At 40.7% G+C, this 14,739-nt stretch overlaps 1 protein-coding gene across 1 annotated transcript; it reads left to right on the forward strand.

Annotated features, from left to right (window-relative positions):
* The first annotated feature begins 671 nt into the window (after positions 1-671).
* steap4 (STEAP family member 4) lies at positions 672-9,492 on the forward strand. The gene is made up of 9 exons (XM_030072110.1): positions 672-872; positions 1,004-1,111; positions 1,353-1,423; positions 3,658-3,742; positions 6,859-7,137; positions 7,298-7,392; positions 7,533-7,686; positions 7,818-7,988; positions 9,229-9,492. Exons 1-9 carry the CDS (start codon positions 672-674, stop codon positions 9,490-9,492), a joined length of 1,428 nt encoding a protein of 475 aa, XP_029927970.1.
* The last annotated feature ends 5,247 nt before the right edge of the window (positions 9,493-14,739 follow it).

Raw genomic sequence — 14,739 nt, forward strand, 5'->3', positions numbered from 1 at the left:
CCAGATATGTCTTTTTAAACAGCTCTATGTTTCTAAAAACTAATAAAATGCTTATGAGCGTGAATCTGAGTTTAATATTACATCCATGGCAGATACACTGACACATCTCGCTTGTTGTCCAACCTCCTGCTGTATTCATTACCCACCTTAAAGCATGACCACTGGTAGATAAGATTAAGTGCACTGTGGAATTGTTGGGTTGAGTGATGACTCATGTCGCACAAATACACAAGCGTACGCTGAAATGCATGCATACACACACACACACACACACACACACTCACACAGAAGAAATACCTACATGGACACATTCTCACACACGTGATATCAGATACAGATTACAAGATAACAGGTGCAATAAACAAATTCCTCACCTCTCCCTCCACCTTTTAACACACACACACACACACACACACACATGCACACACATGCACACACAGATATACTCACTTACACTGTAATTTAGGGCAGGGCTGTATAGTGGCCTGGCCCGACCTCTCTCTCACTCCTCCTGCCAGTGGTTAAAGCTCACATGTGGCTGTGTCAGCTCCTATAAGAGCAGAGGTTAAAAAAAAAAAAAAAAAGAAATCACAACATTACAACCATACAGCAGAGAGCAGTGAGCACATGAACAGTGTGTGGACATGACAGTAGCTGACATGGCGCGAGGCATGTCAGGAGAGGTGAAGACAGACGGTTTGCCCCTGAGTCCTCTGGGCACGGCAGCTGGCCCTGAGCCAGAGCTGCTGTGTATCTTCGGGACGGGGGACCTGGGGCGTTCTCTGGGCCAGCGTCTGCTCCAGACTGGCTACAGGGTCGTGTATGGCAGCCGCAGACCTCACAGCTGTGGCCCTGTGCCTCAGGGAGCTCAGGTACAACCAATGGTGCAGTCTAGATGTGTGTAATTATGCTCTACTTGAAGCCTGTCAAAAAATATTGATGTGTGCGTATGCAGTTTAGTATATTTATGTGTCTAGACACCCCTAATGTGTGTGCTGTCCAGGTGCGGAGCCATGAAGCAGCTTCACAATCAGCCAGGCTGGTCTTTATTTGTGTTCACAGAGAGCACTATGACTTCCTGCAGACACTGGCACCTCAGCTGAAAGGAAAGGTGAGTCAGGGGTTTGATATTATTAAGTCTTCACAAAACCAGTCTATTTTTGTTTTATAAGTTGCGCTGGAAATGACTGTAATCAGCTCAATGGCCTGAGCTGTAGTAATAATGCATTTATCATCGTTAATGCATCATCATAATCGTCTCCCTTCATTCTAATAATAATTTGGTCAGTATATTCAACTGTTTTTCAATTGCTTCCTCATCTCTGCCTGTGCTGATGGGGTTTTATTACCAGGTGTTGGTAGACCTCAGTAACAACCTGAAGAAAGACATCTACCCAGAAGCAAATGCTGTCTACCTGCAGAGGTAAGGAACTCTCAAGAAAACACAGAACAGAAACCAAGGATGCCATTACAAAATACTGCAGTTTATAGAAATATCATAATACTACTACTAGTAGTAATACGAATATTGAAATATTCCAACTATATAAATATCGAGGTTTAATGTGCCAGAGTGCCATATTTCATATCCGAAAAGCCACACACCATGGAGCTGAATCAGTCAGTGCAACCAAATGTGAAATAACTAGCAAAATATCTGTAGCTTCCCAGTTTCAGCATGTCTTAGGATTATTTTGCGCATAGTCCACCAGAGAGGAAGAGGTATTTCGAAAAGCTTGATATTGAAACTTTAACTGAAATCATGAAGGCTGTTTAAATTCATTCCCCCCCCCAATATTGTAAGGTTACAGTTCATATATCACAGCATGGAGGAAAAATCTACTTTTATGGCCAATCATAACTAAAACTGATAATTAGGTATATCACTGACAAAATTCTTCCTGCAAACCTGAACATATTGAGCGAGAGGGTCCCAGGTGTTTTACATCTTATTGCCTGTATCCACTTCTCTCATCTTAAAGGCTCATTTTTTTTCCATTTGGAATCTCATAAAAACTCAATGGAGAGTGATGAAATGTTTTCTCCTCTGGTGTGGACTTGTTTGCTGTCTGTCTTTATTGGCAAAGGACTTGAAAAACTATAGATATAACTTTTTCTACCCCAAACAAATTTTGATTTACAGTTTCTCTTTTGCCAAGACATGCTTAATGAAACTTGGTCCACTTGGTTTTCATCATCACCTTTTTTGGCAAATGTATTAAATCTTTTCTTGTTGGTTTCATGCATTTGTCACACACTTTTTCCAAAACATTTAGTGCAGATCTCATAGAAAGACCAAAAACTCTATTGGAGTAACTGTGTAAAACAAAAGGAAAACATTTATTGACAGCTGACAGAAATTACTTGCATGAGTACGAATCTCTAATCAAAATCTGAATCGGAGACAGAAATATGTTATTGATCCCCAAGGGGACATTGGGCACCTGTGTGAAAAACGCCACATCTGAGCTGCTATTTCATCGGTTGTTGTACAATACACATTTTTGTTTGAGTTTTTCTGATTTTGAGCAAAATTCTTTTAGCCACTGGTTGTTTGATGAAGAAAGAATGCAGAACAATGATGAATTTCTGAATTTGCCTCGTCTATGTGCTTAGGTCTTATATATAAATGGAAAGCACACAAGAATAAAATGAATGAGGACAACTTTCTTAGACTTTATTTTTCCTTCAAAAGGGCATCTCAAAAAAAGTGCAAAAAGTAAAAAGTCCAAGTGCAGAGTGCTGTGATGTACTTGCTTACTTGTTTTTGGCACATACTATAACTTTGTGAAGTAACACCAAATGGCATACAGCACTAATGAAGGTTCAACAGGTTCATACTGAGAGCTGTGTTTTGTATTTTGTTGTCCATTGTGTATTGATTGACTGAAAGAATATATTACTGTTGTGTGAAGAGCTGTGTTGTTTGATGGAAATATTTGCTTTTGTTGGATGTTCAATGACGTTTTTTGAGTGTTTGAGCAAACAAAATGTTTTATTTTGGCGTGCAACTTTCAGTTTAGGCCTGTGTGTGACCTGTTTAGTTCAAGTTTATTTAAAGCCCCATTGTTTACATTCTGAAAGGGCTTTACATGCCCACAAGTTGACAACAAGCAGGACAACATCCTGTGATTTAATCCTCATAGCAGGCAAAAAAAAAAAAAAAAAAAAGAAAAAAAAAAAAAAATCCCCCAAAAACCTGGGTGTAAAAGAGAAAAAAATGTAAGAAACCTTGAGAGGGACCACAGAGAGAGGAGACCCCTTCCTGGGCAGACAGGTTTGCATTGTAACTTCTGAATGGATAAATGTGTTTTAGCAAATGAGAAAAAACTGCAATGTTGGAACAGTAGCTGTTACTATTTTTCAAATCCTGGATGTCATATCCTGCAAAAAATACAACAACAAAACTAGCGATATTTTCTTTGGGTGTGTGGAAAAGTCTCTTAAACAGCTTTTAGACCATATGACAGCCAAAGAGTAACCAAATGAATTGAAATCATGTGTGGGGTTGCATCTCTCTTGGCAGGATGGCTCACTGGTGTCTGTTCAGTTTAAGTGGAAACAGTGATTCTCTCTGTTTTGAGTCCTCCCTGTCTCCATCTGTGTGTTTGTGGATAGACACAATAGTAACCAAAGTGCTTGTTGTGCATTCTCCAGACTGGTCCCTGGAGCTGCTGTGGTGAAAGGCCTCAACACGCTGTCTGCCTGGACCTTGCAGAATGGACCTCTGGCTGGAAAACAGGTGACGCAGGGGTGGAAGCAAGGATCTATAAAAAGATGTCATTCCGATCAAGATGATATAGAGCTAGGGATGGCTCTGGTTGACCCGACAAAACTGACAGAGCAACAACAGACAGTGATTACCAACTTCATCCTTTCATGATGAGATGTTAAATGTTTGTAAAAGTGAGTTGATTCAAACAGCAACATGATTCATCAGTTGCGTAAATAAAAGGAATTATGTGGGTTTCAGGCCTTTCATAGTTGGACATGAACACACCAGAATACTCCATGAAAGAATCTGGCAAAGGTATTGATTTAATTAGTTTTGTTGTAGATAATTGATTTTGAGGTGTTTCCATAATAATGCCCGGGAAAATGAGGACAGCGCTTGTATAAACACACAAACAAACACACTTTATGATGTTACAAAGACGAGAGACCAGTGTTTATTGCAACTTCCGTTTCACAGCTACAAAGAGAAACACAAACATACTCGAACCCCTGGAGACCAAACCTGAATCTGCCTCGAATCCTCTTCAACAAAAAACACCCACCCACATGCACGCAAGCACGCACACCCGCTAACATGCACGTACCCACACACACACACACACACACACACACACACTCACACACTCACACACTGACACACACACACACACACAAACGCACACACGCATACCACTGCAGTGCTCTATTTTCTTTGAAAACAGGTAGCTGTGCGAGAGAGAGAGTGGTGTGTTTGTATTTGTGTGTGTTTATGAACATGTGTGTTTAGGTGGCAGCGCACATGCACATGCACGTGCTTGCGAGTGTGTGCTATTCCCTGGCCAGCAATTTGATTAGATCCACAGCGGGGCTGTGGCTGTGTCACATTTACATTCAGATGGAGATTTAGTCTGTCGGCCGTCCCCTGCTGTTACTGGTGCAGTAATGTAGGAAGACATGGCTGGCTGCCCGGTCCACTTATACACACACCTGGGGAAAAATGCTCAATCCTACTGACTGTACTATATGCCTGTCAAACTGCTCTTCCTCTCTTGCTCTCTCTCTCTCACTCTCTCTCTTTCTCTATCTCTCTCACTCTCTCTCTTTCTCTATCTCTCTCTCTCTCTTGCTCTCTCTTTGTATGATTTTGTTTTTTTTCTTTACAAACAACTTAATCTTCTTATCACAGAGCTGAGAGTGTGGTAATAAGCCTCCGCACGGTGAGATCTAGAAATGGGATTACATGTTGTGCAGCATATGTATAGTATGCATGTATCTTTACAGGCCAGACACTTGCAGGGTTTCATCTCAAAATTCCGTCTCAGCAGCGCAAAGAAAACAAGAAGACAGGGGATAATTTTGTAGACAGTGTAGGTGTATACAGTATAGTCATGCCACTGTGGCATGATACATTACAGGCAGGGTTGGGGAGTCATCCAGGGGTAATGTCATAACAAAAAACTGACAAATTGTAATCACCTATAATTACTAGAGGAAAAACAGGAATGTTTAAAATCGTTCCAAAGCTTAATTGAGGGGAAAATGCACTTTGATTGAGAAATCGCTGATACAGATACATATAAAATTATGGCTACACTTTATTTGAAATTGTGTTCCTAACACTGATATATACCAACAATACTGTGACAGCTGTTATGACCATTGATGAATATTTATAACTGTTGTCATTAAGTGACATTTGGTCAATTATGTCTCGGCAACATTGTCTTGTTAACAATCTGACGTAAACCAAGATAATGTCAACTTTGCAGGAAAGTGTAGCTGACCAAATACCACTTAAAAAAAATTCCACCCCATGACTTTGTACCCTTGAACACCTTTGATTCTGTCTGTAGTACACAATGAAATTCAAAAAAGCATTCATAACTTTAGGTTTTACAGATGCCATTATTTTAAAATTCACAGATAGCCAGACTGCCTTGCACTACACTACTTCCTCATCTCCACCCTACTCAACTATAAAATATAATATCAAATAAATAGCAATTAAAAAAAAAAAAAAAAATGTTTATGTGTAAATGTGTTTCAGTCTGCCCAGGTGACCCTGTGTTTCCTGACCAAACCAGTACATCTGACTGGCCATTTAACATAACAAAGCTAGTTAGACAGGTTAGTGATTCCATAGGCAGACAATTTGTTTGACTTACTTTTGTAACCCCCAGAGACTAGAATAATATCTCCAAGGTTGTTGGACAAAGAATGGCAAGGTTGTTGGACAAAGAATGGCCGGGTGGCTATAACTTGCCAGTTATAGCCACCCGGTTCTCTGCATTGTTTGATTTTATCCTTTGTATAGTCAAATAACCCTGAATTTCCTCTGAAACATCATTTTGTTTAATATCGCCCTGGTCAAACTCTTCAGACTGTGGTGCAGGGATGTCTTGCAGCCTCAGCACTCTCTTTACATGCAGCTAGCCTATTCAGAAGAATCTGCATCACCTACAGTGTGTAGGTAGCCCTAGTTTTTGTGTCAAATGTTTAATGACAACACTCATAAATATTCATTAATGTTCATGACAGCAATTGTGCCAATATTAAGTTAGTCTTGAATACAATTTCAAGGAAAATATTTTTCCACTCATTCCCTGAATCCTGAGGCCATGTAATCCTAAGGTGTTTGAAATTAAACATAAAAAAGTAAAGACTTATATATATGTGCATATTACATGTAGGTTTAGTGTACACTATGGAGAGCTTGATGAGTGATGCACGCTCAGGGACGGTTTTTGCTATGGGCAGTGTGGGCAACCGCCCAGGGCGCAATCTACTTGGGGGTGCACGAGAAAAAAAAAATCGCCAGTTTTCTAGACTACCGTATTGACCCGCACATGCCATCAGTACCATCAGTTGGCATCAGGCGGGCCGGCCGCGGCACCGGCCGGTACCACATCCACCCGGTCTGGTCTGCCGGATCTGACAGGTGAGCGGCTTAATGCCGGCCAGTGCCAGCTCGCTTGATGCCGACTGATGCTGCCCCGGTTGGAGTAGTAACATGAAAGGGTGCAAGCCAGTAATTTCGCCTAGAGCGGCAACATAGGCAGAACCGCCACTGAGCACGCTCCAGGGAAACACTGTGAAGCAGGAGGCCATTACATTTTGAAAGTCACCTGAACAGCTTTGTTCCAGGTGTTCCTGTGTGGAGACAGTGCCGAGGCGAAGCAGGCGGTTTCAGATGTGGCCACCAGGTTGAGCCTCAGTGTTGTGGACCGGGGCTCTCTGTCAGCAGCCAGGGAGCTGGAGGATTTCCCCCTGCGGCTGTTTCCAGAGTGGAGGCTGCCGCTACGTGTGGCCTTAGGCCTCACTGCCTTCTTCTTCTTCTACCTGCTCATCAGGGACGTTATCTATGCATATGTCGAAAAGGGCAACGACATTTCCTTCAGAATCATGGTGTCCCTGGCCAACAAGGTAAACCATCTGACTGTCTCTCATCCACTGTACTGGCACTGTGTCAAAACTGCGGTTTACATCCAAGCCTCCCAGAGTGCTCCAGACATATCATACAACCACAGCCCTGTGTATACTGTCCTCAAAGCAATCTATTCTGTGTTTCTCCCCCATCATTCAGGTGTTCCCCATTGTGTCTCTGATCATGTTGTCTCTGTGTTACCTGCCTGGTGTTCTGGCCTCCTTCTTCCAGCTGTACAGAGGGACCAAGTACAGGTCAGACATCAGAGCAGGACAAAGTAATGTCCACTACCTGAGAGAGAGAGAGTTGCATTTGTAGGGACAGAGGATTATCATTTCTGGAGTGTTTTATGTGACATAGATTAAAACCAGTGCAAAAAATATGGCTATCCCAGGTGCTTCCCTGATTGGCTGGACCGCTGGATGCTGTGCAGGAAGCAGCTGGGCCTGGTTGCACTTGGTTTCGCCTTTCTACATGCCATCTACACATTCATTATCCCCATTCGCTACGCTGTCAGACACAAACTAATCTCACTGGTGGTGGATGAGGTAGGACGGTTAATGTCTGCATGACCATATTAATAAAGGGAAGACTTGTATTGATCAGTGGAAGAGTCACCATATTTCTTCTATCCACCTGTCTATCTGCCTGACTGTCTGAATGTTTCTCCCACTCCTAGATGAAGAACAATAAAAGCACTCCATTTGACTTTGATAAAACTGAAGCCTGGGCCACAGACTCTTTCTATGTGATGGGAATCCTGGGTTTCTTTCTGTACGTCCTGCTAGGATTGTCATCCCTGCCCTCTGTGGGAAGCGCTCTCAGCTGGAGAGAGTTTACCTTCATTCAGGTCAGTGTGTGTGTATATGCTCGTGAGTTCACCTTTAGGGAGATAGATTTTACCAGTCATGCGCTTGCTATCCATAAAATCTCTTTCCATGCTTTTATGAAATTCCAATTTTGGAGTTCTCAAGTTTTCATCAGTCATTTAACCGGTGTGAGAGCCACACGTCAGTGGCACTCATATCTCCAGAGCCCCGTTAACTAACTGCATAACACAGACTACTGTGTGAAAGCCTGGCTAACTTTAGCCTTGGACTTTAAATGTTAAGTTATTCATTAAATAGAATTATGATACCTGATATAAAATCCCTAGCGCTAAGATTGTTAATACAGGTCACAGGTCCATTTGTGTAAAGGTCAGGTCCATAGGCAGACCAATGACAGGGAGTGAGGATGACAGAGACAGAGGTCTAGGTCAACCTAATCCTTATCTTATGAGCAGAGTTGTGAAAGGCATGAAATAAAAGGCAACAATTTACATGAGCTGTTTGGTTATTATAGATCATTTTTTATTGTGACTGCATTGATTGTCAACCAATGAATGTAAATGCTTACATATGAATGATCATAGCAGAAGGATTTGTTAGTGTAAATTAGTTAAATGATAAGATCCCTCATTATCATTATGGCGGTCCAGTTCATTACCACACCACATTAACATGAATGTTCTCTTATTGTACTGCTTGCACTTACTCTAAGTTGCTCTGGTTGAAAGCATCAGCTAAATGCTAAAAATGTAAATTAAAGTGCATTATCCAAGTAATTAACACTAACTGAGCCTACAAGGGCACTAGTGCTACAAAACCAATTATTCTGAGATAGCTTTGAAACAATTTGTATTTTTAACTTATTGTAACAGTAGAGGATTCTCCTGCACATAAAAGATCCAGATTCTCAGCTTCAACTTTGTAGGCACAATACCACAAAAGAAGTTAAAAGTTATGGAGTGGAAACCTAAATGAAGGCCTAAAGCGGAAGCAGAAAGTGGAAACCTAAATGGCACCTGAGTGCTACAATGACAAATGACTATTTATTCATTTTGAAAAATGTCACTACTGTGTCTGAAGTTTATCATTCGAGAGGCTTCATTCACTAACTATCAGTAGAATCACATAGGATGACATTTTAATTTAAATGTGCAATAACAATAATTTTATAAGAGTAAGTTTCTATTTGTGGTGGTGTTGGAGGGTATCTCAGTTTGGAATTAAACTCCTACGTTTTTCATTTTCTGTGTCCTGTCTCAGTCCAAGTTGGGCCACCTGACTCTGGTCATATGCACAGTGCATGGTTACATCTACGGCTGGAACAAATTTCTTCGTCCCTCTACCTACAAATGGTGGACCCCTCCCGGCTACATGCTGTGCCTGGTGGTGCCTTCAATTGTGTTGGTGTTGAAGCTGCTGCTCCTCCTCCCCTGTGTGGACCGCACCGTCACCCGCATACGGCAGGGCTGGGAGAGGACTGAGCCAGGGGAGGAGAGGGATGAGATCAAGGCCACCAACCTGTGAACTCCGACCTCCAAATGAACCCAGGATGTCGCGTGTATGAAGAGGTTGGTTCCAAAATGCAGTTTATCCATTTTGAGAAAAACCTTCATAACCGTGACTCCAAATCTGAAAAATACAGATTGCCCTAGCCTGGAAATTGTATGTATGTTGCAGAAAAAAAGGTCATACAGTACCTGTTAGGTGAAACAATTTTCACATAATAACTTTGGGTTTTATGACAGATGATCATTTTGCCAGAGCAGTGTCATAATTTTATACCGACTCACTCATTTTGGAATAAAACTCTTCATATCCAGTCTGGTGTTTAGGAGGAGTTGTCACTCAGAAAACAAACATCTCCAAAGCCGTGTAATTTCTTCCATGTCCAGCTGGTGTGTGATTCTGTCCGATGATCAGTTTGCAGTACCTAGTCTCAGCCACACATTTCACCTTTAATTGTAAATGCATCTCAACAAACAAACAAACAAACAAAAAACTTTATTTGAATAGCTTACTTCAGCCAAATGGATGCATGTTCCCCGTATGTGAATGCTTTTGTAATGTAGATTTTCTTTGTGCTTTGGAAAAAATATATATTTGATGTCTGTGGTCTATCTTTTTCACTGAATGTGGTGAAAAATAAATTGATATCCCCTGCTGAAATCCATTGTTTTGATAAACATAGACAATAGTTTCCTTTTTCCTCTCCCTTTCCCTCTCCCTTCAAGTTCTGCTATTGTATCCCTGAGGTTGCTCTCTCTTTTCAGGATGTTATTGATCTCTCTGTTTTCCAACACAGACACTCTCTGCCCAAACCTGCTTCCCTCTCAAGGGCATATGAGCTAGCGCGCGTGCACACACACACACACACACACACACACGCATGCATGCACAGATGCACACACGCAGACAAAAACAAGGCAGATGAGAGATTATGCAAATTGAGCTATCAAATGCCCAAGCACACACGTGCACACGCACATGCATGCATACACCTACCTGTGAATGCACACAGTCTGGTGTGGAGAGGAATATGCCGAGCCTTTTTTGCCCAAAGCACAGCATTTAGCGAGAAACAACCTATTATCTAGCATCTAACAGCATTATCGGCGCACACAATCTGCAATCCCTTGCACCCTCTCTCATTGTATTATTCTCCTATTACCAAAGAGTTGCTGCTGATTTTAGCCTATTTCCTGCTGTTGGGTGCAGTGGGCTGTGGGAGCACTGATGTATAAATGAGATACAGTATTCCTATATTGCCTTGGGAAAGAATTAAGATGTAGCAACACAAAGAAAAGCTGTGAAACAAGCCAACTTACATTCATCATTTCCACTCATGTTTAATTTCACACACCAGGGCAGCCCTGACACCAATAACAAGATTATGTGTGTCCAGCCATGATAGCTCGCTTCAGGTGGAACATAAACAAACAGCGCAAAGCAAAGGTAAAAGCACACACTATCAGCCAAATATAATGAACAATACACTCAGGCTTCATCCATTAAATTTACACTTGCATGCTGGCAAGTAAATTTGTGGCATGTAATGAAACATTAATATGATATCAAACTGTATCCTCATAAAATATTCCTGTCTTGCATGCTTCTCTCAGAGCACATATGTTGTCTCTCACTATTAATGCCTCTAGTTAGTATACTTTCCCTCTGACTAAGAGGCAGATGGGCTGTATCACTTTCTTGCTTTGAGGTAACATTCGATTATAATATGTCTTATGACAAAATAGTTTTGAAGCTGTAATAACAGCTCCGGCAACAGAAAAATCCAAGGTCATGTAGACATTCAACGCTCTTATGAAACAGCTCTATAAAGATGAACAACTGACTGTAAGGTGATGAGGTGGTAAGAATAGAGAGTGGAAGCTGAACAGAGGGATATATTAAATCCACAAATTGGATTCTCCTTCCTTTACTGTTATTGAATAGGCTACTCGGTTAACATACAGTACTCTGCTGACTTTATGCTCAGCTGGATTCAATCATTTGATTTAAGTCCGAGAACAGACATCATTTAAGAAGGTTGTTTGATTTTTCAGAAATGTGAATGGTGTTTGTTTTTTTATTTTTCCAGCTTCAATGCATAGTTTCAAACACAAATTTAAATTTGTAGCCATTTTCCACCAGAATTTCCTTTTTTTTTCTGCTTCTGATGGGCTTTAAACTGTGAGCTCTCAGAATCAAATGACTGCCTGAAGGCCTATTTAAGAAATGCCTCTTTTCATGAATATCAAGATATTAAACATACTGGCTGGTTTACCCATATTAACCTCTGCAGTTACACGAAATAAATAAATAAATAAATAAATAAATAAACCTAATTATTAAATTGTAAAATCTCATCATAAATCCATATATGTAGGTGAAAAAATAATTACTTAAATTGAAAAATGGCAGCATAAATAAATTAATACATTGTCAAACATATTATTTAATTATAAATAGCCACTTATCTGGATTTAATTATTTATCCATTCATTTATTCATTTATTCATGTCACAGCTGCAAGTTGTAGCATAGCCGATTAAATAAATATATCTGTCAAATTAATTCATCAAAGTTTGATGGCTGAATGATTGGCTCATTTTACAGCAACACATTCATTGGTTGTGGTCTCCAGCAATTTGTGCACCGACAATGAATGTAGAGATCAAACAGTCATGCTGAAGAGGGGCCAGCTAACCGCCAACTGCCCTGAGCTGTATTTTGTGAAGTAGATGGCTTGATATTAAACTATAGTGAGCATAGATTTGCTATTCATCCCAGGCACCTTGGACTTTAAACTCTTGGTGGCTGTTTATAGACTCAGGTGCCCATTTCTATTATGAGGCATGTCCAAGTGAGATATCAGAAGACTGACCAACAAATATCATCATGGAGTGACAAACATGACCAATTTTTGGTTCCATGTGGGAGGACATTATGTGTCATTTATGAGCAGTGGAAGATAATTTAAAATTTTCCATCATTTTCCAGGATTGCATACCTGGAACATCTGTGCAACATTCTAGATGTTAATGTATTTACACATAACACAATAATGTCAGCCACTGGGCACCTAACAAACAGGAATAAAAGGTTCTGGTTCTCACACATTAAAGCAAACACATTAAATCAGTTCTTGGCCTCAGTTAGAGGCCCAGGTATATGCTCCGTTTTTACCTCAGACTGGTCCTTGTCTTTGACAGCACAAACTGTTGTTTCTCCAAAAGAGGAGAAGGTTGCAGCAGAGCCTTCAGTAAAGTGAATATGCTGTATATGAGCTGTTTAGACAAATTGGATGGTCGCTGTGTGCCCTACTGGGAGCTCTACCAGGTCCTGTTAACCTGAGTTGTTTAGGAGAAAGCTAAAATGAAGCTGTCAGGACTGACCAGTAGGAATTTCAACCACATTAATACTGTAGCAGTTGCTCCTCCAGTAAGTACAGTAAGTTCTTGGCACGCTGGCTAGCATAGTCTACCTTACAGGTCGATATAAAGTTATCAGTGAATGGAAAAATTATTCCTTGGCTCTAGGCAGTAAAGTAATCTTAAATTGCCTATAGCTTAATTGAGGCTACTTTTGGATAGTATTTTTAGCCTCATTAGCAATAGAAATAGATAGCAATATCAGTCATGGTCTGTTGTCCAAATCATGTGATATGGGTCTTATGGTTAGGTTTATTAGTTCAGATTCAGATGAGAGCCATTTAGGTTGCACTTTGAGCAGAGGAATGTCTTCACTGTGGTATAGTCAGTTTCCCTATACTGTGGTGCTCCAACATGATAGGATCAATTTTTCCAATTTATGAAATTAAATGTAGCCTATTTCTTCCAAGATGCACCTTCATGATCAAACTGACAAATAAAATGTGATTGTGGATGAAAGACACAATAACATCTATACAGTGTTCCAACAGTGCTCATAGTCATTAAGCAGTGTTGCGGCTGATGAAAATACATTCCCAGATAATGCCATCATTGTATGAAAATTGTCTAAGGGAAACACTGTTGAGTCAATAAAATAACCATAATTCTTGCTTACTTTTAGTGAAAGCATTGTGGGGATACTATAGTAATATAGTAGATACTGTAAATAGTGGTTAAACCATTGTATAACATGGTGCCAAAACCACATATTTACTATAGGCTATACAATGCAGTTTGGAGACAGACATTTCCTTTCATCTGCTGAGCCTGAAATCAGTTTTCACATCATACAGTATTTACTAAACATGTAGCCTGCCGAGGAGCTACAGCAGCCTGGAATTGTGTGTCTGCAACAAGGCCAACAAGAAACAATGAAGGAGGGTCTTACTAACAAGGTTGCTTCTCTAAAACATTGCAGAGACAAGCAACGGAGTTAAGTTGTGCTCTTGTAAAGATGGCCTAGCTTCTCTATGTTGTATCATTTGCTCACTGTAAAGTAAGGCAAGCTGTTCTGGCAAGAATTTACTCTGGTGTGAACACACTGCTTTTGCAGCCTATTTAGTCCCCTTACCAACAACACAGGCCTGAAAACATGGCTCAGACAGCCTCTGCAACAGCCTGGGTTTCTTACAGACTAATGGGGCTGTTTGACTCACTGGTGCTATAACATGCAACACTGCACATGTATGGACATACAGTACAAACCACTAACATAATGTGGATTCATCAAAGAGGACCCACAATATCAGATAATTAATTATTTAGGCCTTGAGCCTTTGTAGCTTGTAAAAGAGGGGTTTGGTTTTCCCTCATTTGACTTTGATTTGACCATCCAAAGATAAATATTTAGGACTTGTTTCTTTAACCCAACAGGCTATTCAAACCTACCTCATTGGATGAGAAGAAAAGAAAGGAAAGTCAAAAGTACAGGTAGTTCAGAGGTGGGGCGGCTGCCCACTGGTTCTCTCCATTTACAAAAGGGCCCAATTGACCTGATTGAACATATATTTTTGTTGTTTTGTTGAATATATTGAATAATGTGTGTTTGTGTGTGTCGTGATTGTGGCAAAAAAGTCAGCCTCAGACCACATCTGTGTCTGAATGTGTTGTGTTTGTGTCATGTCTGTATCAGAGATGAGTTCCTGCCACCGCCAAGGGGTTTTCGTCAGCAAACAACACCAACAGGGGCAATGTGGCCTGTTCCACCCCCTCAGTACCCCCTGGGTAGGCCTCCGCCGCTCCGAGTCAGTTTGGCTCCTGGCAGTTTTAACAGTCAACAGACTTTAATTCTCTGTTTCTCTTGCTGTTTTCCATAACAATAAAAGAGTAAAATGTCAATATT

The sequence above is a fragment of the Myripristis murdjan genome, chromosome 16 (assembly GCF_902150065.1).
Source record: "Myripristis murdjan chromosome 16, fMyrMur1.1, whole genome shotgun sequence".
Classification (NCBI taxonomy): domain Eukaryota; kingdom Metazoa; phylum Chordata; class Actinopteri; order Holocentriformes; family Holocentridae; genus Myripristis; species Myripristis murdjan.

Excerpts from the sequence above, each read along its gene's own strand:
- steap4 (XM_030072110.1), top strand. The coding sequence starts at position 672 with ATGTCAGGAGAGGTGAAGACAGACGGTTTGCCCCTGAGTCCTCTGGGC. Across the intron at positions 1,424-3,657 it reads AATGCTGTCTACCTGCAGAG|ACTGGTCCCTGGAGCTGCTG; the intron begins GTAAGGAACTCT and ends TGCATTCTCCAG. Across the intron at positions 7,989-9,228 it reads GAGAGTTTACCTTCATTCAG|TCCAAGTTGGGCCACCTGAC; the intron begins GTCAGTGTGTGT and ends GTCCTGTCTCAG.